At 42.6% G+C, this 25499-nt stretch overlaps 1 protein-coding gene across 5 annotated transcripts in view; it reads left to right on the top strand.

Annotated features, from left to right (window-relative positions):
• CALCR (calcitonin receptor) overlaps positions 1 to 25499 on the top strand; it is a 165224-nt gene that overhangs the window by 112035 nt on the left and 27690 nt on the right. For all 5 annotated transcript variants that reach the window (XM_070726408.1, XM_070726410.1, XM_070726407.1 and 2 more), the window contains 3 exons: positions 4658 to 4770; positions 7612 to 7703; positions 9604 to 9730. In XM_070726408.1, coding sequence (XP_070582509.1) covers positions 4658 to 4770; positions 7612 to 7703; positions 9604 to 9730 — 332 coding nt within the window. The remainder of the gene's footprint in view (positions 1 to 4657; positions 4771 to 7611; positions 7704 to 9603; positions 9731 to 25499) is intronic.

The following is a 25499-nucleotide window of genomic DNA, read 5'->3' as shown; positions in this document are numbered from 1 at the left end:
GGAGGTCTCTTTCTCGCTGGGCGTCTTTGGCTGGGGCTGCTTTATTTTTTCCGGGGGGGGGAGGGAGAGAGAGCTTCTCCCCGCCACCTCTCCTCCGCCGGAGCTCTGCCGCGTGCGCCCCTTCGCAGCCCCCTCGCTCCTTGTCCTGACAGCCCCACCCCACCCCAGCACTTTGAATCCAGCAGCCGGGCTGAGCGGGAGGGGTCCGGAGAACAATGATTCAAAGTGCTGGGGTGGGGTGGGGCTGTCAGGACAAGGAGCGAGGGGGCTGCGAAGGGGCGCACGCGGCAGAGCTCCGGCGGAGGAGAGGTGGCGGGGAGAAGCTCTCTCTCCCTCCCCCCCCCCGGAAAAAATAAAGCAGCCCCAGCCAAAGACGCCCAGCGAGAAAGAGACCTCCGCGCCGACTTTTCTCGGCTGCTGCCCACGCCCGGCTCTCTTGGCAGGCAGAAGCAACAAGTCCGGCTCGGAGGCCTCTTTCTCGCTGGGCGTCTTTGGCTGGGGCTGCTTTATTTTTTCCGTGGGTGGGGGAAGAGGGAGAGAGAGGTTCTACCCACCACCTCTCCCCACCGCCTCACGGGGGTCGCGTGAACGTGCTACATACATACAGTACTGTATTGCATAGGAAGCCTAGGAAGACGAGGCGACACCGGCCGCCGTCGAGATAGAGGAGGAAGCGGATCGGCGCTCCGCCCCGCCAGGGTTCCTCTCCATGAGGGTGTTCGCCGAGCTGCCCGTCTTCAATTCGCCGTCTCACCCGGGCTCCCGATCCTGCTAGGCGGCGGGGAGACTCGGCGGGGAGCGCGCGCGTCAGGGACCCAGAGCGCCCTTGTGGCCGCCCATTCATGCTGCTCCGTCGCTCGCCATGCCGGTTTCCCCTCAGGAGACGCGCCTGAGTGGCCTTTTTGCTGTTCCTCTCAAGAGTTCTTGCGGGGGAAAAGCCGCTAGCCGGCTTTCGGAGCTCCTCCGCCATCACCCGGCTTCTGGTAGAAAAAAAAGAGAGAAGGCTTCTACCAGAAGCCGGGTGATGGCGGAGGAGCTCCGAAAGCTGGCTAGCGGCTTTTCCCCCGCAAGAACTCTTGAGAGGAACAGCAAAAAGGCCACTCAGGCGCGTCTCCTGAGGGGAAACCGGCATGGCGAGCGACGGAGCGGCATGAATGGGCGGCCACAAGGGCGCTCTGGGTCCCTGACGCGCGTGCTCCCCGCCGAGTCTCCCCGCCGCCTAGCAGGATCGGGAGCCCGGGTGAGACGGCGAATTGAAGACGGGCAGCTCGGCGAACGCCCTCATGGAGAGGAACCCTGGCGGGGCGGAGCGCCGATCCGCTTCCTCCTCTATCTCGATGGCGGCCGGTGTCGCCTGGTCTTCCTAGGCTCGCCACCCTCCCACGCGCTCCCGAGGCCGGCGGGGAGATCCTTCATGCCCCTGCCCGCCGTCCCCGGCTTCTGGTAGAAGCCTTCTCTCTTTTTTTTTGTGCGCTTGGCGAGGAAAGGCAGGCGGGGAGGAGGCAACGGGGCCAAAGGTGGCCGAGGGAAGCTCGGCTGCGGTCGAGAGAGGAACGGCTTGGGCTCGCCGCAAGAAAAAAAAGAGACAGGCTTTGAGTTTTGGCTGCGGGGGGAGGGAGTTAGGAAAGTCCTACGTACTTCTCCCCCCGCAGCCAAAAACTCAAAGTCTGTCTCCTGCCGCCCGGTTTAGCCAGGACACGAGCGGCGAAGTGACACCCCGCCCGCCCACGCTGTTGCCAGCTCCGCTTCCCAGCTGGGAAGCTGCCCCAGCAACGCGCGCGGGCTTGGGGACACCCCACCTCCGCTTCCCAGCTGGGAAACGAAGCTGGGGTGTCCCCAAGTGCGCGCGCGTCGCCCGCCCGCCCACGCCTTTGCTGGGGCCGCTTCCCAGCTGGGAAGCGGAGCTGGGGTTTCCCTGCGCGCGTGCCGCCCGCCCACGCCGTTGCTCGCGCCGCCGACCCAGGGAAGCCTCTGCCCGGCGGGGAAACTCCACCATCTACGCATGCGTGGAAGGGCACGCATGCGCAGATGGTGGAGTTTACTTCCGGGTTGAAAACTCGCGATATAGCGTTTCGCAATGATCGAGATCGCGAAAATCGAGGGATCACTGTAAGTCCTTTTCTGCAGTGTTTCCCATCACATTGGGATTTCCCTTGGTAAGTTATTCGTTAACATAACACATGAAGCCTGGTAATGAAATATTTGTATGAAGTAAACCAAGCTCAGAGAATATACCAAGAACTCAATAAAACTTACCCTTGAACTTCTAATAGGATTATATTCCTTGTTCACTATTTTTAATTTAAAGGAATAAGCAATTAAGTTGCTTTGGCACGATTGCATCAGTGATCATTTTCTCCTAGGGATATTTAGGGTTCTGATTGTACTTTTAAAACAAAACTGTAGAGCTATTTATTGGTGTATTAAAGTGAAAAATAGGATACCATTCCAATAAATTAATAAAGGATCCTGATAATAGAATGAAGGAACTGAATTAACTGCCTCAAGCAAATACAGAATGCCAAAAATAATGGTTAATTGCTAATTTATTATAGTTGAAGTTTTGGTTCATGGGGAAAACTGTTTATGGATTTTCTGTCTCAATCAGTGGTTCTCAACCTGGGGGTTGGGACCCCTTTGTGGGTCAAATGACCATTTCACGGGGGTCGCCTAAAACCATGGGAAAAGACAAATTTCCAATGGTTTTAGGAACTAAAGCTTCTATTCTGGTGCCTTGGAACATATTTTTAAAATCCGACCAATTAGGCGTTTACAGTGGGGTTGTCCTTCTGACCTTACTGCCAATCAGCTTAAAGCTCTGTTTAGAGAATTGGTGCTAGACTTATGGTTGAACTGCATTAAGGTTCGTGGCATTAGAAAGGTTGAGAATCACCTGTCTAAATAATTCCAACACTCAGTGGTGGGTTGCTCTCGGTTCGGATCAGTTCTTAGAACCGGTAGCAGCAGCAGGAGGCTCCACCTAACCCACCTGGGAGACTTCTTCACATGAGCAGAAAGCGTCGCATGTGGCAAACAAATTCAGAACGCACTACTGCCAACACTGTAATCAATCTTGACTGCTATGTACTTGACATATGGGCAGCCATTTGTGACACAGTAAAATTTCATCATGTTCAGCAAATATGTTACTTATATGAATATAATTAACCAAATTTGGATTTATGATGGTAGGAGTCTCTGTTGTGAAACCTGGCAAATGTGTAAGTATGTAGGGAATAGCTCTAACAATTCAGATATCAGAGAAGTGCCGCTTGAGTCCATTCCAAGAAACTAATTTGAGTAAATGTCTGAGAATTCCCTAATTCACAGTAAGAGAAGTGAACAAATTCAGACTTGTAAGATTGTGCTGTTGTACAGTGTGAGTAGTACTTCTAGTTCTACATGGCATTGATTTCTTTGGTGTTACCTAAGGACTAAGTACAGGGGGTGGACAAGAAAATGGAAACACCTTGCAGCTCTTCCGTGGAATCCAGATTTGTGAAGCTCCCTTCAAACAGTTTTTTGTGGAAACTGGGCTCTGTACGTGTCTATTGAGCTCTGCAGTGATTTTAGGAGCTGTGGTCTTGCGATCCGCTCTAACAATTCGCTTTAGAGTCTGACGGTCTCTCTCAGACAACTTCGACTTTCGACCAGATCTGTGCTTGGCTAAGGACGTTTTCCCTTCTCTTTCAAAAGCAGTCATTACTTTTGAGACATGACCTCTTGAAATGCCAAACATTAGGGCACTTTCTGTTACACTAGCATCTGCCATTCAAGCACCAACAATTTGGCCTCTTTGAAAGCCTGAGAGGTCTGCCATTTCTAGAAAGTTATAACCAATTTCTTTAAATTTTTGTAAAAAAAAAAAAGGTAGTTTAAAAAAAATATCAAATAACAGAATTTAAAAAAACATTAAAATATGTCAAATTTTGATTGATTTGAACATATTCAAACATTATGATGCCAAAAAAGTCAAGTGTTTCCATTTTTTTGTCTACCCCCTGTATGTTGTAGTGGGTAGTACATAAGGCTATAAACAGTATCTTTTAGAGCTAAATACATTGTAGTGGGTAGTTTCAATGATATAAAAATGTAGCAATAATGGCATTACTCCATCAATCAAACGTCTGTAGTTATGATAAATGGTAAGGCAGCTGCTCTGGCCAACAATCAGATGACATTTTGAATCGTTAAAGAATAAAATAATATTTTGTCAGTTCATATGAAGGCAAAATATTATTCCTGAAATTCTTCAAATTTATTTGCCTATGGAAGCATTCTTAATTATTTCAGTGAATGTCTCTACTAAAATGAAAAAATATTGCTCAACTAAGAGGAAATCAGAATTAAAGTGTAAAAAATTATATCCATTCTAATGCATTAAATACAAATAGGCTACAAATAATTTTCATATATTTTGATTATACTGATTCTGTGACTGAGGCTTATAGTGAGCAAAATATGCTACAGGAAATGGTTAATGCTACTTTCTTTTTAATCATTTGCTAGCTTTACAAAATGAAATGGCAAATTATCATAACTTGTATCACAGTTTTCTTTAATTCCCGACACAATTAATATATGAAAAGTAATATACTTTAATATATAGTCACCAGTTTCTCAAATGAATTACATCCATTGAATTGTTAATTCACAGAAATAGCAAGAAAATATTGTGATAAGACAGGAACATGGTTTCGGCATCCAGAAACTAATCGAACCTGGTCTAACTACACGCGCTGCAATTCTTTTACAAATGAAAAGCGTAAGGTAAGTTGTTTAAATTTTAGAAGAGTTTCTGATAATGCCTAACTTTTATCCATCTGTGTTTTTTTCTCATATTAATCATGGATGCAGTGTAGAAAGATTAATAGATATTAGTTGTGGATGCAATGTAGAGAGATTTTAGCCATGTTCAATTATACCACATGAAATCAATATACAACTCAAACCTTTCATACAAAAACTCCTAATGTAACACCGAAGCCTATAGTTCTCTATCCTAGGTCGGGGGTCTCCAACCTTGGCAACTTTAAGACTTGTGGACTTCAATTCCCAGAGTTCCTCAGCCAGCAAAGCCAACTTTCACTAAAGTTGACTTGCCTTTAATAAGGACAAAAATGGTGGAATTATAATCCGGTAAAAATTTCTGAACACATTCCCTTTTATATGGGTACAATTGGAATGGTGCCTGACTTTCATCACGAATAGAAAGAAGTATCTGAAAGCCTTCTATATACAATATGAAGAGATAAGTAAATGATCGTTGAACTTTGCAAGGAAGGGAATGCATAAAATTTGTATATGTTATGAAAATGGGTGCGTATACTTCACCTCTTTCCTTGTATTCTTTCTTTATTTTTAAAGGGATCTGGATTTGAATTTTCATTTTTTAAACAATATTAAGCTATTTTTGCATGTGGCATTTAACCATGCTTTACTTATCACATTGTAGTCTTGGAAAAGCCGAATTAGATTTATATAAAATACTCTGTAAAATGGTGAGAATACCCTCTGACCTTTTGTTATAAGAAATAATTCTTAAGCTTTTATGTAAACCTTTATGGAGTTGACTTTTATATGGCCATACCTAGGTATACCCATGTCTCACCAACACTCCGCAGTCTGCATTGGTTGCCGATCAACTTCCGGTCACAATTCAAAGTGTTGGTTATGACCTTTAAAGCCCTTCATGGCACTGGACCAGAATATCTCCGAGACCGCCTGCTGCCGCACGAATCCCAGCGACCAATTAGGTCCCACAGAGTGGGCCTTCTCCGGGTCCCGTCAATTAAACAATGTCGGTTGGCGGGCCCCAGGGGAAGAGCCTTCTCTGTGGCGGCCCCGGCCCTCTGGAACCAACTCCCCCCGGAGATTAGAACTGCCCCTACTCTCCTTGCCTTTCGTAAGCTCCTTAAGACCCACCTGTGTTGTCAGGCATGGGGGAACTGAGACATCTCCCCCGGGCATATACAATTTATGAATGGTATGTGTGTATGTATGTGTGTTTAGAAAATGGGTTTTTTTTAAATGTTTTTAGTAGAAATTTAGATTTCTTGTAAACTGTTTTTTCACTTTGTTGTGAGCCGCCCCGAGTCTGCGGGGGGGGGGCGGCATACAAATCTAAATAAACATAAATATAAACATAAACACAATTACAGAAGCATGTTATAATACCTATTAAGAAGATAGTTCATGAGGAAAAATGTTACCATATTTAACGCTAATGCAAAAAAATAAATAACGGAGACATAATGCAGAGCAGAACACAGATTACTTTGATATGGTTTTTAATAGATGGACTATGATTGAGCAGCTCATAACAGCATCAGGGAGAGAGATTACAAAATAAAGAAATCAAATACAACAGACTAAGAAAATCTATGGCAGTCCAATTGGAGTTGGGAGGCATATAAATATCACCAATAAATAAAATAATTAATAAAATTGAAAAATGACATTAAGTATATATCTATGTGAATACAGTATATGTATGCATATATAAAATACCATATTTTTGGTGTATATGACACACTTTTTTACTTCCAAAAGGTATACCAAAAATTGGGTGCATCTTATACAATGAAGGTTACATGTGTGGGGGGGAGTTGGGTGGTGGTCAGCGGCGGCGGCAGCAGCATTCCTGTAGTCCTGCAATGGTGGATTTTCACGCAGTTTGGCAGGTGGTGCCAAACTACAGGGAGGTTGCTGCCCTCGCCGCTGACCGCCGCTGATGCTGATGCAGCGGCTCCTCTCTGTGGGCTACTTCCCCGTGCAGGGTTTGGTGTAAGGATGCCGCCGAGAGACAAATATCGAGTAGATGGATCAGCCCGGCCTTTGGCCATACAGAACTTTTCCTTCTGAGTAGATTATTCACACGCACACACGTAAATGGGTTTTATCCGTTTAGGGGTCCGCCGAAGGCCAATCTGCAAATAAAATGGGCTTTTTTGCCACCTTTGAACGGAGAAGCTCAGTGCCTGTAAAAACACACTATTGAGGATCTTTTGGAGGGTGGGGGTGGAAGACACTGGCTAGCCTCATCTGCAGCCCTAACTAGCCCACGGCTCGCCGGGAGGAATCGCTGCTGAATTTGCCAGACTACGGGAAGCAGCTTCTCTCTGAGCGCTGTGAGAAGCTGCTTCCCATAGCATGACTGAAGGAGGAATTCTGGGAGTTGAAGTCCACAAATCTTGAAGCTGTCAAGTTTGAAGTTTGTAAAAAGTTCACATGGTTTTAAAAAGTGTACATGATTTTAAACAGTATGCATGGTTGTAAAAAGTATTCTGCTATACTGGTATTTTATTAAGCAAAATAATACTACACCATTTAGTCCAGAATACTTTTTCTCTGGTTTTCCTCCTCTAAAATCTAGGGGCGTTTTATACATCGGTGCGTCTTATACACCAAAAATACAGTAGTACTATTTATAACATGTACTTTGTAAATGTGAACACAATTTAATTCATTTTACTTCCATATATCTAAAATGAAGTAAAGGATATTCCAAAGTTCTGAAGTCATTGTTACTACTATTTGTATCTCACAATAATTTCTAAACTATCTCTAAATTATCTTCATTTTTAATTTAGTTTTTCTTTTAAATTTCAGATGGTTTTCATAGTTTATTACCTGACTATAGTAGGACATGTATTGTCTATGATTTCCCTATTGATTTCCTTGGGAATTTTCTTCCATTTCAAGTGAGTACTATTTCAACTGTATTTATTTACTCTTACTGTAGTATGTGCAATAATTATAGAAGTATTTCTTTGACTCATATAATTCAGTCATTTGCTTACTGGCCACATTGGCGTGCAAATAATTTTTATCTATTATTATTATTATTATTATTATTATTATTATTATTATTATTATTATTATTATTATTATTATTATTATTAATTTTATTATTATCTATGTGCTTTGTGTGCCAATTTTCTATAATAGAAGTACCGTGTCTTTTGGAGTTATTTGCACTTATTTAAGACATAATGCAGATTCTAAATGTTCCTCTGTATCTAAAGTGTGTTTGTACAAAAATAGAATACAAGGAATGATTTGATACTATCAAACATGGCAAACATTAAGTTAGGACCTCACACAACATTTTGGGAAGAGTTGATGATTGCAAACAAAATGGTTGTACTTCATCCATAAAGGAAGGGATGGAATTTACACGAACTCAATAGGAAAAATTTATTTATGTATAAAGGAAATTAAAAGGTTAAAGGGGGTTGATAACATTTTCATATTACTGGAGCTACTATGCACTAGCACTATAGCATAGGCATCTCCTCAAATTTCCAAAACTCATGAGACATTACTCAAATGACAAGATCTGACATTAGTTTAACAGATCACCAAAATATTGTGCAAATACTCTCAGGATTTCCGAATGATCAAATACTCTCAGGATTTCCAAATCCATTCTTGATGATATTTCAGTGATACTGAAATTTTGGAGTGGAGGAGGTATTTGATGTTCTCATAAACGTTCTCATAATAAGTGGAGGTGGCGCAGTAGGTAGAGTGCAGTACTGCAGGCCACTAAAGCTGACTGCTAGATCTGCAGGTCAGCGGTTCAAATCTCATCACCGGCTCAAGGTTGACTCAGCCTTCCATCCTTCCAAGGTGGGTAAAATCATCTGAGTAAGGACCCGAATATGCCGGCTCTGTTAAAAAGTGTTATTGCTAACATGTCTAAGGAAATGTTAGCAATAACTATTGCTAGCATGTCTAAGAAGGGTGGAATTTAAAAAAATCGAATAAATAAAATAAGAATAATTGTGTAATTGGTAATTATCATAATGGAAGAAACCAGCATAATAATAGAATACAGTAATAGTTTCCATGTTTTGTGGAAGTCTCAATTATGTAAACTAACTCTAGAGAAGTCTAGAAAGAACTAGCCATGTTAGGTATATGAATAACTCATATGAAATTTAATATATATAGTTATATAACCTTTATTCAACAAGGAGGAAAGCTATTTTACTCTTCAGACTACTGTTGACTTTTTCAAAGCTTTTCAGTGGGCTTATTTGTGAATAATGCTAGAGGGGGAAAATGGCATAGTAATTTTCTTGATTCAGTTAACTTTAATAAAGCAGAAAGTATGTCTTAGAGTTGTGGGAACCAAGAAGAAATCACAACCATGCAAGGAATGAAATTAAATATCCCTAACATCAGAAAAATTCCAAATCAAAATTTCTTACTCAGATGATCATTCATTCTGAAAGTATTGTGTAATTTTAATATAACATTCCAAAGAATCCGTCTATATGTGGGTTGTTTCTATTTATTATATACAATATATTAAACATATATCTTGTTATCAAAATCATTTTGTGAATTTTTCTGCCACTTGATCATGTACATGAAAAGTCTCCTAACGGGGATTGAGAAAGCTTGTAACATATAAGCGGTTGTATGAGGGAAGGAATATTTTTTCCCATGGCTTCATTGCCAGCCGTATTTTTTTCTGACTGCCTGTTGCGTATTTATGAAAGAATTGCCAACATGTTCCTGTTATAAAAGCAATCTCAGAATCCGCTCTAATAATGTCTTATTTGTACTATATTTGTGGTGCATGTTTTTCAGGAGCCTCAGCTGTCAAAGGATAACATTGCATAAGAATCTCTTTTGTTCATATGTTCTTAACTCCATGTTTACACTTGCCCACCTCATTGCAATAGTGCCTGACAGAGAATTGGTCAAAAAAGATCCAGTAAGTATTTTGTTATACTTTATCTTGAAAAACCAAACGTGAAACATTGAAAGTTAAAAGACCTTCCTGCCTTATTACCACAGGATGTTAAAAAAAAAAGTTGTCACCTTTTTTTGATAAGAAGAATATTTTTCAAAAAATGTCAAAGCAAGTTTCTTTTATCCCAATTAAATTATAATACTGGCTAGACATTTTAAACTTTTATATCTCACATGAGATTTCGGTGATTTTTGGCAATATTTTTGCTTTCGCGCATGCATAGAAGCAGAAAATCGCCAGAGATTACTGAGGTCTCGCTCCCGCGAGCATCCTCACACGAGATTTTGCTAGCTGAGCATGTGCAGGAGCCAAATCTCATGCGGGGGCGTGTGCCCATCCCGGAATTGCCTACCGGAATGGAGCACCGGACCAGGTAAGCAGCAGCCCATCACTGGTCTCACCAAGGCCTTATAAAGTGGTATTAACACACTTCATGTGATCTTTATTATAATAAACAAACAGACGGACAGACAACCTGCGCTAATGGCTGCATGGGGATCTTTGAAATATATTCTCGGCCTGATCTCGTGTGGAAAGCGGGTAACTCTTCAAACACATGCTTCGCTGTTACACTTGGGCGCCGTTTCTCCGAAGGTTGCCTCTCGCAGGCTTCAGTTTGAACAAAAAAGAATTCCTCGGGTTCCAACAACACAGGCTGCAAAATATAGATATATATAATATGAGTCAAGTGAAAAGGGTGCCTTCTGTCCCCTATCCTATTGTCTCTCCTATATTTCTTTATATATATTTTCTTCTATTCTTTCATTGATATATTTTATTCCTATATCTTTTCTTCTATTCTTTCTTTGATACATTTTACTATGAGTATATCCTCTGTAACATTCATTATGTTTTGGACAAAATTAAATAAATAAATAAATAAAAAATAAGTAGCATTTCAACCCTGTTAGTAACCATAGGTTTGGTAGGGAGCTGGTTCTTAAGGATTTTTCAAAGATTACGCTTAGTGGTTCTGCCATAGTAATGGAGAGCTTTTTTTAGGAAGTATGCACATAGTCCATCAGGTCTGATCAGTGAAGGGCTACCAATTTTTTTACTACCACACTGTGGGTGTAGCTTATGCAATACACCTGCATTTTCTTTCAACATCTTTCATGCAAATTGGGTGCTCTGGGGTGGAGCTCCATTTTCACTACCCCACTGCGTTCCCCCGCCCCATCCGGGCAGCAGCCCACCCCTAGGTCTTATTGATAAAGATGGTTTTAGACTGCGTAGTGCTTTTTCAATGTTATCTTCTGAGAAATCTATTTATGTTAAATCATTGTAATTATTTGTGGTGCAGCTAGGAAATTTTGGGCATCATACATTACTGTTTACAAAGACGAAGACATAGAATGTGTTGAAGAGGTTGGCTTTAACTGTTTCATCATTGCATTCTTTACTGTTAGGTCCTTTCAGGGGTGGGAGGAATCTCAAGTCCTTACCATATTTTGTGGAGTATAAGACCCACTCCCACCCTTAAAAAGAGGGTGGAAATGTCGGTGCATCTTATACACTGAATAAAGCCATTTTGGACTCTTGGATACTGGGGGGTGGCAAAAATGGCCCCGGGTGTTCCCCATTTTTTTCACAAAAATAGGATGGTCAAAAGGTCTGGGGACCATTTATGTGGAAAAAATGGGCAAAAAATGGCCCATTGTTTACACAAATGGGGGCATTTTTGCCATCTCCCAGCACCCAAGAGTTCTCTGCAGGTTTCCCAGACCCTTTGCCTACCCAATATTTGTGAAAACATGGGCGAAAAACAGGCCATTTTTGTTTGTTTGTTGGTTGGTTGGTTGGTTGGTTTGGTTGGTTTGGTTGGTTTGGTTGGTTTATTGATTCTATTTCTATGCTGAAAAAACTGGGCTGTTTTGCCTTCTAATTACCCCATGAATAGAGGAGGAATTCTAGAAATTAAAGTCCACTAGTCTTAAAGCTGTCAAGTTTGAAATTCCTGGTTAGGGTTGCAAGGATATTCAAGGGTATTCAAACTTGGCAAGTTTAAGACTTGTGGACTTCATTACTGAGCTAGCATTACTGGAGGAGGAATTCTGGGAGTTGAAGTCTTAAAGCTGTCAATTTTGAAGTTTATAACAATTGTACATGGCTATAAAAATATACATGTTTGTAAAAAGTATTCTGCTACACTAGTATTTTATTAAATAATTGTTGTGGTTGGCTCTGGCCCAGCTCCTGCCCCAGGGAATGTGGAGGTGGAGGCAGGGGAAACGTAAACATGTCCTAGGCCTGTTTTGTTGCTGGCAGAGTCAGGGAGTGCAGTTTCCTCGGACGAAGAAGAAGGTGGGGGTGACTTGGAAGGGGGGGTTGGCACACAGCCCAGGAAGCCAATCACCATTATCCTCGTGTTGGCTATGGTAATTGGAGCATTCAGTCTTTTGTAGTGATTTTTTAATTTTGCTATGTAGCCAGTTTTGTTTTTCCATCAAAGAAATTTTGGGGAGGAGAGTAAAGCTTCCTTATTGGTATGGGCATTTTGTTTGTTTTGTTTGTTTAGTGGTACATGAAGTCTGATAGTTCTTTCGAGCAAAAAAACGTTATAATGGTCATCAGCAGTGTTACAGTCAGAGAATAGAGTATGCCAGTCTAGAGATGAAAGCTCGGTGTCTATGAGTTCATAGTTGGCTTTTTTGAAGTTATAATTGAGTATCCCATCATTAAGGTGATTTTTGCAATGGTGTAGATTGAGACAAAAGTAAATATTGCTGTGGTCACTGTTGGAAAAGGGTTCTTTGATTTATAGTCCATAAATTGATTTTATGCTGCTGTAGAAAATGATATTGAGGCAGTTGTTGAGTCTAGTGTTGTTAGTTACTACTGTAGTTGATCTATTCCTGGATTACAGTGTTGTATAGGGTTGTGTGGATGAGTTCAATTTTGCATTATGACAGATTAGTTTGGGATTAGAAATTTCCATGAAAAGGCAAAGCTTTAGACTAGACCAGTGTCTCCCAACCTTGGCAACTTGAAGATATCTGGACTTCAACTCCCAGAATTCCCCAGCCAGCATTTGCTGGCTGGGGAATTCTGGGAGTTGAAGTCCAAATATCTTCAAGTTGCCAAGGTTGGGAAACACTGGACTAGATCCGTGAATGGTAAACCTATGGCATGGGTGCCACAAAGGCACGCAGAGTCATATTGTTGTGCAAGCGAGCTCAGGTCCGGTGCATGCTCAGGCATGCAAACACCAACCAGCTGACTTTTGGGCCTTCTGGGCCAACTGGGAATCCCAGTGGGAATGGGGAATGTCATTTTCACCCTCCCTAGGCCCTTGAAAGACTCTGGAGCCTGGGGACAGCAAAAATTGTGTGCTGGCAGCAGAGAGGGTCATGAAATTATAGATGTGGGCACACACATATGTGACCCTTCACACTCCCTCCCCTCTTGGCACACGAACCAAAAGAGGTTCGCCATCACTGCACTAGACTGTACCAGAAAGAGATGGGGGAAATCCATCTCAGAAGACAGTGACGCGAAAATTACATGGACATTGGTAATTGCAATAGCAAGGTTTTACATGCTGGTGAATTAATTTAGTTTATATGAATAATTTAAAAAACAGATCAAACTTAATTCCTCTTCACCTTGTTTGGCTAGTAAATGTTATTAGCTCATCTAATACTATTAGCCCATCTAATATTACTTGCTATTTGTGGTTATATCAGTTCTTTTTCTTTGCAAACCTATCATTTCTTAAGATCGATAGCACTAGGCCTGTGCATTTCAGTTATTAGGCTACAAGAGATAGAAATGATTATAATTCTCATACAGGAATACATGTGAGCTGCAGTAGGGAAAAGACTAATAAGATCAATGCTCCTTTTTGCCTGAATGAGCAAAAATGTTTTCTTTGAGGTTGTATAAATGTCACACTATAATTGTATATTATTGATAATGTTTCAAAAACTAGGAAACAGGGACATTGATATGAAAAAGTGAATTTAATCAATGACCTTTAGAAGAAATCTTGACTGTCCATTTTCTATTCGAAAAAGATTGAAGTAAATGGTTTAAGATTGGAAACTGTATTTCTAGCATGTATACTAGGTTTTCACATAAAACTGACCTAAAGCTAAAGATGCTTAATTGAGGGCAAAATGTTACTTATCTGAAGCTATGGATACCTTGGAATTTAAGTTGGCATCTAAAGGTCATGATCAGCGAAGCAATGAAAATTTAATTGCTCCAAGCTGAATACTGCGTTGTTTTATATAAATTGCATGGTCCAAACAAAGTATTTTAATATCTTCAATTTGGATGTCAGCAGAACCTGGAATAGACTCTCAAGCTATTTTCAATGTTAAAAGAGATGTAGCAAATTTTCTGTAATTATATTACATTCACAGAACGATTGATTTTTTTTAAGTGCCTAGAATAGTAAAGCATTCGCAAAGTTATTTGTTAATCCATGGGCTTGGATATCAGCTACTGAAATAAGTACCTTCAGGTTGCACATCAACTAACTGCAATTGTTTCGTTTAGCTGCAATTTAAGGCCTAGTCAGCATAAGTAGCTGAATATGTTGAAAAATTCTGAGAGATTAGACTTAGGCTGCTGGCTTTACTGTTCTCCTATGTAATAAGTTTGTGTCAGGGATGAAATCCACCAGGTTCTGGAGAACTGGTAACAAAAATTTTGAGTAGTTTTGAGTAGTTCAGAGAACTACTTGTAGTGGAAATTTTGAGTAGTTCGGAGAATCAGTAGTGGAAATTTTGAGTACTTCGGAGAACAAGCAAATACCACCTTTGACTGACCCCGGAGTGGGGTAGGAATGGAGATTTTGCAGTATCCACATGCACCAAGCCATGCCCATCGAACCACACCACACCGACCAAGCCACACCATGCCCACCAAGTCACACCATAGAACCAGTAGTAAAAAAATTGGATTTCACCACTGGTTTGTGCAATTAAGCTGTAACATATCAAGGAAAAACATTCTTTGTGAAGGTCTCTCTTCTAACTACACAATTAACTTTCTACTGTCTCACGAGCCAAAAAGACATGAACAGTGGAGTATATAGAAGGATTTTGACCTTCCAAATTGGCAGGTATCCCCATGTAGAGCGCGTTGCAATAATCTAACCATGAGGTGACAAGGGCATGAGTGACTGTGAGAAGAGCCTCTTGATCCAAGTAGGGTCACAATTGGTGTACTAGGTGAACCTATGCAAAGATCCTCCTAGATACAATTGTCAAATGTTGGTCTAATCGTAGCTGAGAGTCTAGGAGGACACCCAAAGTGGGAACCCATTCTAAGGAGGGCAGTTTCTCTCTCCCCCTCCCAGAACCAAGGATGGACAGTTGATATTGTCTTTTGGAGGCAATACACACAGCAATTAGATCTTGTCAGAGTTAAAAGTCTCAGCCTGTTAACTCCTCTCCTGACCCTCACAGCCTCCAGGCACCAGCACATCATATCACTACTTCACTAAACTGAAACGGGGTGGAGCTATATAACTGGGTGTCATCAGCATATTGCTGATACCTCACCCCATGTTGTCAAATGATATCACCCTGTGGTTTCACGTAGAGAGGACAGAGGATCTAACCTTGAGGCACCTCAATCCTCCTACACTGACTACGGCCGGCCAGAGAGATAGGAGAACCACTGTATCATGGTGCCTCCCACTCCCAACTCCCTTAATCGTCACAGAAGGATACCATGGTCAATGGTATCAAAAACAGCTGTTTATATTGTACATAAGTGCTTTGTATTTTGTTTGAGACTATAAGAACTCCATTTTAACAAAATTCTAACTCTTTTGAGTTGGCAGGAAAAAAAATATCTACAAAGAATGGATACTAATAAGAATAAGAGTTGTTTTGTTTGTTTATACATTAGCTGTTCATACCCCATTACCTCAGCCTCAAGTCATTAGGGTCAGAGCATACTTGCAATTAAAGGAATGGATCTCATATCTAGGTTGACTTATTTCTGCTTTCAAATCTGGCATCAAGTTAATTTGCTTGGAGTGAGGAAGTAGAGTTATGGCTTGAAAGTCTGGGCAATATCCAGAAAAAATTAAACATCTGGGTCCTGTGATTTTCAATACTGAATATAAGGCAATTCATTGAATATATTCACTTGGGGAAAAATAAAACAAAACTTGCATCGTGGGAATAAAAATAATAAACTGTCAGGATGGCTCCACTCAGTATTTAAGAAAAGTAAAACTCAGAGTCCATTTTGAACTTCAAAAGTAAGCTTTACTAAATCAGAATTGAATGCATCAGAAGCAAAGCAAAGTCTGAGGAAAAAGGCACGATATCAAAGTATCCCACTTTCCCCCCTTTGGGAAACAATCAATGCCTATTGTCCATCTTGGTCAGGTAGACGCATCTTCACCATTGCGTCATGCTTATGGAATACATGCCACATTATTATTATTATTATTATTATTATTATTATTATTATTATTATTATTTATTGGATTTGTATGCCGCCCCTCTCCACAGACTCGGGGCGGCTAACAACAGCAGTAAAACAGTACAACAAAATCCAATACTAACAAAACAGTTAAAAACCCATTATATAAAAACCAGTCATACATACAAACATACCATGCATAAAATTGTAGAGGCCTAGGGGGGAAGTGTATCTTAGTTCCCCGATGCCTGGCGGCAGAGGTGGGTTTTAAGCAGCTTACGAAAGGCAAGGAGGGTGGGGGCAATTCTAATCTCTGGGGGGAGTTGGTTCCAGAGGGTCAGGGCCGCCACAGAGAAGGATCTTCCTCTGGGTCCCGCCAAGCGACATTGTTTGGTTGACAGGACCCGGAGAAGACCCACTCTGTGGGACCTAACTGGTCGCTGGGATTCGTGCAGCAGAAGGCTGTCCCTGAGATAATCTGGTCCGGTGCCATGAAGGGCTTTATAGGTCATAACCAACACTTTGAATTGTGACCAGAAACTGATCAGCAACCAATGCAGACTTATCACCTCTTCTCAGGAGAAACAAGGGCCCCTCCGTAAAACCTCCCCTCCCAAATCCCAAAACCCTCAAACCCCGTTACTTATGACAGCTGAAGCGTAGTTAAAGGATGAAATATAGCAAGGCTGACATAAACTTTGATTGAAGCTTGCCTACAGAAATTGTAGGTGTTTCATCACTGGAGGTTTTTAAGAAAAGATCAGGCAGCTATTTATCTGACATTATTGGGTCTCCTACTTGAGCAAGGGTTTGGACTAGAAGACCTCCAAGGACCCTTCTACCTCTATTCTGATAGAAATGAGAATGTACAAAAGAGTACGTCTGCTTTTCTAAAAATATAGTTATGATTATTCAATCCTGGGCCTAGAAAGTTTAGAACTAAGACACCTTAAACAAGATCTAAGTATTTCCCACAAGATCATATGCTACAACGTCCTGCCTGTTGTCGCCTACTTCAGCTTTAAACACAACAACACAAGAGCACACCACAGATTTAAACTTAATATTAACCACTCCAAACTTGACTGTAAAAAATATGACTTCAGTAACCGAGTTGTCGAAGCGTGGAACTCATTCCCGGACTCCATAGTGTCATCCCCAAACCCCCAACACTTTACCCTTAGATTATCTAGGGTTGACCTATCCAGATTCCTAAGAGGTCAGTAAGGGGCGAGTACAAGTGCACTAGAGTGCCTTCCGTCCCCTGTCCTATTGCTCTCCTATATCTCCTATACCTTTCTTCTATTCCTCTATCTCTTCTTCTATTCTTTCATTGATATGTTCTATTACTATATCTTCTTTTCTATTATTTCTTAGATATATTTTACTATAAGTATCTACTCTACAACCTTCATCATGTATTTTACTATGTGTGTGTGTGTATATATATATAACAGTGTTCGCCTTAGAACAAGGACAGAAACACCAGCCGGAAGATGATGAGTGGGACCTCATCGAAACGTCGCCAGAAATTTCCAAATCCTACACGGGAAGAAACCCGAATATACCAAGACCGTCATACCTGTACCCGTGAAAATCTACGAAAACATATACAGTGAACCCTCGAGTTTCGCGTGTTCAAGTATCGCGAAAGGGCTATTTCGCGAGTTTTCAACCAGGAAGTAAACTCCACCATCTGCGCATGCGTGCCCTTCCACGCATGCATAGATGGTGGAGTTTCCCCGCCGGGCAGAGGCTTCCCTGGGTCTTCCCCCTCTTGCCCCCGTAAGACCCCAGCGGCGGCGCGAGCAACGGCGTGGGCGGGCGGGCGGCACGCGCTTGGGGACATCCCAGCTCCGCTCCCCAGCTGGGGAAAGCGCGCGCGTTTGGGGACTCCCTATATCCGCTCCCCAGCTGGGGAGCGGATATAGGGAGTCCCCAAACGCGCACGCTTTCCCCAGCAACGCGCGCGGGGTGGGGACTCCCTAAATCCGCTCCCCAGCTGGGGAGCGGATCTAGGGAGTCCCCAAACGCGCGCGCTTTCCCCAGCAACGCGCGCGCGGTGGGGACTCCCTAAATCCGCTCCCCAGCTGGGGAGCGGATCTAGGGAGTCCCCAAACGCGCGCGCTTTCCCCAGCAACGCGCGCGCGGTGGGGACTCCCTAGATCCGCTCCCCAGCTGGGGAGCGGATCTAGGGAGTCCCCACCCCGCGCGCGTTGCTGGGGAAAGCACGCGCGTTTGGGGACTCCCTAAATCCGCTTCCCAGCTGGGGAGCGGATCTAGGGAGTCCCCAAACGCACGCGCTTTCCCCAGCAACGCGCGCGCGGTGGGGACTCCCTAAATCCGCTCCCCAGCTGGGGAGCGGATCTAGGGAGTCCCCAAACGCGCGCGCTTTCCCCAGCAACGCGCGCGCGGTGGGGACTCCCTAAATCCGCTCCCCAGCTGGGGAGCGGATCTATGGAGTCCCCAAACGCGCGCGCTTTCCCCAGCAACGCGCGCGCTTTCCCCAGCAACGCGCGCGGGGTGGGGACTCCCTAAATCCGCTCCCCAGCTGGGGAGCGGATCTAGGGAGTCCCCAAACGCGCGCGCACCCCAGGCGCGAGCAACGGGGTGGGCGGGCGAAGGGCGGGCGGCAGTGGAGGCAAAAACACCATCTGCGCAAGCGCAGATGGTGTTTTTACTTCCGCACCGCTACTTCGCTAAAAATCGATCATCGCGTGGGGTCCTGGAACGGAACCCTCGCGATGATCGAGGGTTCACTGTATATATCTATATCTATATCTATATCTATATCTATATCTATATCTATATCTATATCTATATCTATATCTATATCTATATCTATATCTATATCTATATCTATATCTATATATATATATATATATATATATATATATATATATATATATATATATATATATACACACACATACACACACACACACACACACACACTAAATCCCTCATTGTGTATTGGACAAAATAAATAAATAAATAAATAAAATTATGAGATATATGTGTTAGAGGTGAATTGTTCAGAGAGCTTTGCTTCATATCTTAATGAAGCAAAACATGATGAAGTAACCTAAATTTCAGTGTTTTTTCAGTACTGAGTTGATTTACATGGGAGTATGTGATACAGCCAACATATTTTCAGAAGCAGCCAGATGATTGTAATAACAGATGTCAGAACCAACAACAGCCAACAACCATGAAGCGCTCTTTTCCAGCCAATAAAGTATTACCATCCACTGAAACTAATCACCTATTTGCTTTTATTCCAAAACTGTTTTCATTGTTCTTTTGTTGTTGTTGTTGTTTTTTGTTCTTAGTAGAAGATATGGTTTGCTGATAATTCAAGGCTATATCAAAGAGAAAGCTGGAAAGGGCTTTGTATACTTTTGATTTTACTACTGAAAAATTAAAGTCAAATAGGGACGTCTATGCACATTTTGACTGAATGAAAGAAGCTGAACATAGTCCAGATAGTTTAACTAATATAAACTTTGTTCAATTTCTGTACAAATGTTTTCAAGTGAAGACAAACATTTTTTCATTTTGAATAATATTTGCTGTTAATGCTGTTCGTTTTGATATATTGCTGGGACTGAGCTCTTCATGCTAGACTTTTCCGCTATGTTATCAAGTTGATGAGATGAAACTTTGGCACTAACCAAACACATCCCTTATGCCAGCGTTTCCCAACCAGTGTGCCGCGGCACAGTAGTGTGCCGCGAGACATGGCCAGGTGTGCCGTGAGAAGCTCCAGCTGGGCGGGGCGCTGCTGGCGCCCCTGCCTGAGTGTCGTCCTGTGGATGGTCTTGGGCTTCACAGTCGCTTCCTGGTTCCCTCTCCTCCCACCGCCTGTGTCTCCCACCAAGCCGTCGCCCGTTGCCGTGGGTTCCTCGAGTGGGAGCTGCCGCTTCCCTCCGTCCAGCTCAGCCACGCTGCCGTAGAAAGCACAGAGGTTATTGCCACCGCTTCTGCCTCCACTCAGGGAGCCACCGTGGTCACCGCGCCTTTTCCTCTCGCTCAGCTCAACCACGATGGCTCCCTGAGTGGAGGCAGAGGTGGCGGCAATAACCTCTGCACTTTCTACGGCAGCGTGGCTGGGCTGCCTGGAAGGAAGCGGCAGCTCTGATGAATGAGGCGCTGGCGATAGACACAGGCGGAGGGAGAAGAGGGAACCAGGAAGCAACCGTAAAGCCCAAGACCAGCCACAGGACGACTTTCAGCCAGGGGCGCCGGGACCGCGCACAGCCATGGTTGGAACAGCATGAGAAAGAGGATTCCATCCCACGAGGAGACACCCACCGAGCTGCAGGTCCCACTGCCGTCGCCTTCTTTCCCTCCGCCTCTTTCTCCTCGTGCAGCCTGAGCCCGCCTTTGCGAGTTCGCCCTGGCTTTCGCTTCGCCCCATGATTTCCCCGCAATTTCATCCAGGCCACCTCTTGCCTCCTTTTGAACTGCGGGGAAATCTGCGGGCGAAGCAAAAGCCTGGGCGGGAGAGAAGCGCGGGGGTGGGGAAGGAGGAGAGCCCGTCAGCGCTTCCCCTCCGCCAAGCTGCCTGCTTGTCCTCGCACCTCGTTGCTACCTCCTGTCTTTTTCCAGGGGCCTTTGGAAGGCACCCAGGGAAGGGGGGGGATTGGGGGTGGCTGCAGCGGCTTCTCGTCCTCCTCATCGGGCTGCTAACGCCCGCCCGGCCCCTCTTGCATGCAGTCCCTTCACCGAGCGCTTTTTTCTTCTCACAGCTGAGGCAGAATTTGGAATGTCGGGGGTGTGTGCGTGTGGGCTCCGCATCCCCCTGCCACCCGGAACGTTTAAAATAAGAAAAACCTTCGCCGGCCTCCGCAGAGAAGAAAGGAAGAGAGAGAAAGAGAAAGAGAGCAAGAGAGGCAGAGAGAGAGAGACAGACAGAGAAAGAGAGAGAAAGAAAGAAAGAAAGAGAGCTAGCAAGAGAGAGAGAAAGAGAGACAGAGAAAGAGAGAGAATGAAAGAGAGATAGCAAGAGAGGCAGAGAGAGCAAGGGAGAGAAAAAGACATATAGGGAGGGAAGGAGGGAGAGAGAAAGAGAGCAAAAAAAGAGAGGAAGAAAGAGGGATGGAGAGGGAGAAAGAAGGGAAGGAAGAAAGAGAGAGAAAGTGAGGGAGAAATAGAGTGAAATGGAGGAAGGATTTTTTTTGTCAAAACTTTTCTTTAGCCACCCCCCCCCCCCCCCCGTTCAGTGTTCCCCAGGATTTTGAAAATATAAATAATGTGCCGCGGCTCAAAAAAGGTTGGGAAACACTGCCTTATGCCTTGTGTAAAAGCTTTCCCAGACCTTTTATACATCAAGAGACTAAATTTATCAAAAAACCATAAATTGAGCTGGATGTATGCAAATTAACTCAGAAGTTGGTTGCTGAATTTAAATCAGAACTAAGCATTTCTGTTTGTGCACAGAAAGCTAGTTATGTTTAGGAAATGTTGTAGTATGCGAAATTTAATAAAATTAGATACCGCAGAAATATATCATATTGATACAAAAAACAATCTAAAAACTTGATATAAGAGGCTTACACATGTAAGTCATTAGAAGAGATATATATCAAATTCAACCAGAAATATACACCATGCATTAAATCAGGATCATTTTACTTAAGCTGTAATGCAGTTTGCTTTATGTGTTGCTATTATATGAATTCAGTTTGGTTAAGCCATTAAACATGATTTATGGTTTGAATACAGTAATTTCGATTTATCCACAAAATTCATGGTAATCCATACTATAGCTTGAATGAACGATTAAAGTGAATATTTCATAAGTAGAGTTTATAATATTAAGGCATCCTTCGGTAACCAATCATTCCCTTCATAGATTGGAAGTTTGTGTTAGATGATAAGGAGTAAGCAGTGCTACTCTTAAGTTACAAAGGATGTACAGAGGAACACATGGAGGTAGAAGATACCCAGCTAAAAGCCCAGAGATAAGAGTACTATATATAACCAGACCAAATAGCTTGAATATATAAATATTATTTACATTTATCGAATATCATAGTAAGTAACAATCCTAGTCATTCACAAATACATCAGTCAAGCTTCTCAATATATATACATATATGTTCTGTCGATGTCTCTGGTAGAATCCTCCCCAAAATTCACAGATACAAAGTTCAGACACACAAACGTTTGAAAATTCAAAACAATGTTCTTTATACCGAAAATCCCAATAAACTAAGCACTCTTTTTGTATAGCAAAGAGCACTCGTCTCCAAACAAATTGGTAATTTGTACAAGTCCCTTATCAGTTCTGAGATACTTAGCTTGAAGCTGTGAGGTAATTCACAGTCCTTCTTCTTTCACAAAGTGAAACACACTTTGCTCTGGTTTAGTTTCAAAGAGGGGAAAAATCAGTACACAAAGGTCGAAGTCAGCAAAGCAGGCACGAAACACAAGGATCAGATAATCCTCCACAATGACCAAACCCACAGGCTGCTATTTATAGCAGCCTCACTAATTACCACAGCCCCACCCAACCACAGGTAGCCTCATTTTCTTTGATAATAATCTCTCAGTTGTTGCTGCCTATGCATCGCTCTCTGCATGTGTGGCTATATTATTAACTCTTGTTCCGAATCCAAGGAGGAGCTAGATAATTGATCTCCTTCTGAGCTGTCTGCCACACTCTCCTTCTCCCTGTCACTCATGTCTTTTTGGTCAGAGGAGCCTTCATCATCAGATTCCACCGGGAGCAAAACAGGCCTGCGACATGTGGATGTCTCCCCCACATCCACAGTCCTTGGGGCAGGAGCTGGGCCAGAGCTAACTACAACACATATATACTCAGTAAAAGACCTTGGAATACTAATATCAAATGACCTAAGTGCTAAAGCCCACTGCAACAATATCGCCAAAAAGGCTTCTAAATTTTATTGCTGTAGGTGAACATATTGTCTAGTTTAGTTTAGTTTAGTTTATTTAGATTTGTATGCTGCCCCTCTCCGAAGACTCGGGGCGGCTAACAACAATAAAGAACAATGTAACAAATCTAATATTAAAAAGTAATCTAAAAAAACCCAATTTAAGAGACCAATCATACCAACAAACATACCATGTATAAATTCTATAAGCCTAGGGGGAAGGGAGAAAAAATTTTCAATTCCCCCATGCCTGACAACAGAGGTGGGTTTTAAGGAGCTTGCGAAAGGCAAGGAGGGTGGGGGCAACTCTGATATCTGGGGGGAGCTGGTTCCAGAGGGTCGGGGCTGCCACAGAGAAGGCTCTTCTCCTGGGTCCCGCCAAATGACATTGTTTAGTCGATGGGACCCGGAGAAGGCCAACTCTGTGGGACCTAACCGGTCGCTGGGATTCGTGCGGCAGGAGGCGGACCCAGAGATATTCTGGTCCGGTGCCATGAAGGGCTTTATAGGTCATAACCAACACTTTGAATTGTGACCGGAAACTGATGGGCAACCAATGCAGACTGCGGAGTGTTGGAGTAACATGGGCATGCCTTGGGAAGCCCATGATTGCTCTCGCAGCTGCATTCTGCACGATCTGAAGTTTCCGAACACTTTTCAAAGGTAGCCCCATGTAGAGAGCATTACGGTAGTCGAGCCTCGAGGTGATGAGGGCATGAGTGACTGTGAGCAGTGACTCCCGGTCCAGATAAGGCCGCAACTGGTTCACCAGGCGAACCTGGGCAAACGCCCCCCTCGCCACAGCTGAAAGATGTTTCTCTAATGTGAGCAATTATTTTATATAGATGTATTTTGCCAGGAGACTTCAGGGAAATGTTTTCTTTGTTCTTCTTTTTCAAACATGTATTGATGTTTAAAATTTACATTGCTCTTTTCCTTCAGTACCTTAAAACAATGTATGTAGCACTCCGTACAACAAATTTTTTCTACACAATATTTTTTATTTATTTATTTACTTATTTACTTATTTATTTATTTATTTATGGCTCACAGCATATATAGTAGACATAACAATACAATAAATACAATTAATACAATTAATTTTTTTAAAAAATTCTAAAACATTGTTTAAAACATTCATTAACACTCACCCAATAAATTATGCTAAAAGCATTTGTTGGTCAGGGGAAAGATCCCAGGCCTGGCGACAAAGATGAGTTTTTAAACTCTTTCAGAAGGCGAGGAGGTTGTGGGCAGTGGAATCTCTTGCGGGGAGCTGATTCCAGAGGGCTTGGGTCCCAACAGAAAAGGCTCTTCCCCTAGGTCCCGCCAACTGGCATTGTTTGGTTGATGGGACCCTGAGGAGACCAACTCTGTGGGACCTCACCAGACGCTGGGATTTGTGCAGCATAAGGCAATGTCAGAGATAATCTAGTTCTATGCCATGTAGGGCTTTATAGACTAGAAAATAAATATCTAGTCAAGTTTCTCAAAGTCACATAGTGAGTTTTTGTTCCTAAATTAGAACCTGCATCTCCTTAGTCCAATACCCAACAGATACTACACTATAATAATATGAAAATTTTCTACTATTTTTCTTATTGCACATTGTCTTTATACTGAAATCTGTGGTTTCATAAAACTGAGTTTCAGTAGCCACCAAAAATAATGTTTTCAAAATCATGCTAACTAATGCTTATTCTAAGTTAGTTTTAAGAAAACCAGGTTACTGTGGACTGGTGAAGAATTCAGGTGGTGCAGCTCCTGAATTTACTGTATTTTGCATGTATTTATTGTGTATCTCAAGAAAAAATATCTGAAATATGGATTGTTGATTTTAGTGTTTTACATGTTGGTTTCCTCCACAAAGCCCTAATATAGGAGACAGCTAGTTAGTGTGTCTGATACATTAGAAATTCAGTCATTGGAAAATGCTGAAGGGTACAAATTGATTTAATAGTAGGAGAAACTTGTGAAAGTCTATTATGATATTTCCTTATTCACTTATTTACTTACTTACTTACTTACTTACTTACTTACTTACTTACTTACTTACTTACTTACTTACTTACTTACTTACTTACTTACTTACTTATTTATTTGATTTGTATGCCGCCCCTCTCCGGAGACTCGGAGCGGCTAACAGCAACAATAAAACAATATACAATAGTAATCTAATACTAAAAACAATTAAAAACCCATTAATATAAAAACCAGACATATATACATACATACCATGCATAGAATTGTAAAGGCCTAGAGAGAAAGAGGATCTCAATTCCCCCATGCCTGATGGCAGAGGTGGGTTTTAAGTAGCTTACGAAAGGCAAGGAGGGTGGGGGCAATTCTAATCTCTGGGGGGAGTTGGTTCCAGAGGGCCGGGGCTGCCACATAGAAGGCTCTTCCTCTGGGTCCCGCCAAGCAACATTGTTTAGTTG

The sequence above is a fragment of the Erythrolamprus reginae genome, chromosome Z (assembly GCF_031021105.1).
Source record: "Erythrolamprus reginae isolate rEryReg1 chromosome Z, rEryReg1.hap1, whole genome shotgun sequence".
In the NCBI taxonomy this organism is placed as follows: domain Eukaryota; kingdom Metazoa; phylum Chordata; class Lepidosauria; order Squamata; family Dipsadidae; genus Erythrolamprus; species Erythrolamprus reginae.
This window is presented reverse-complemented; position numbering and strand designations above follow the sequence as displayed.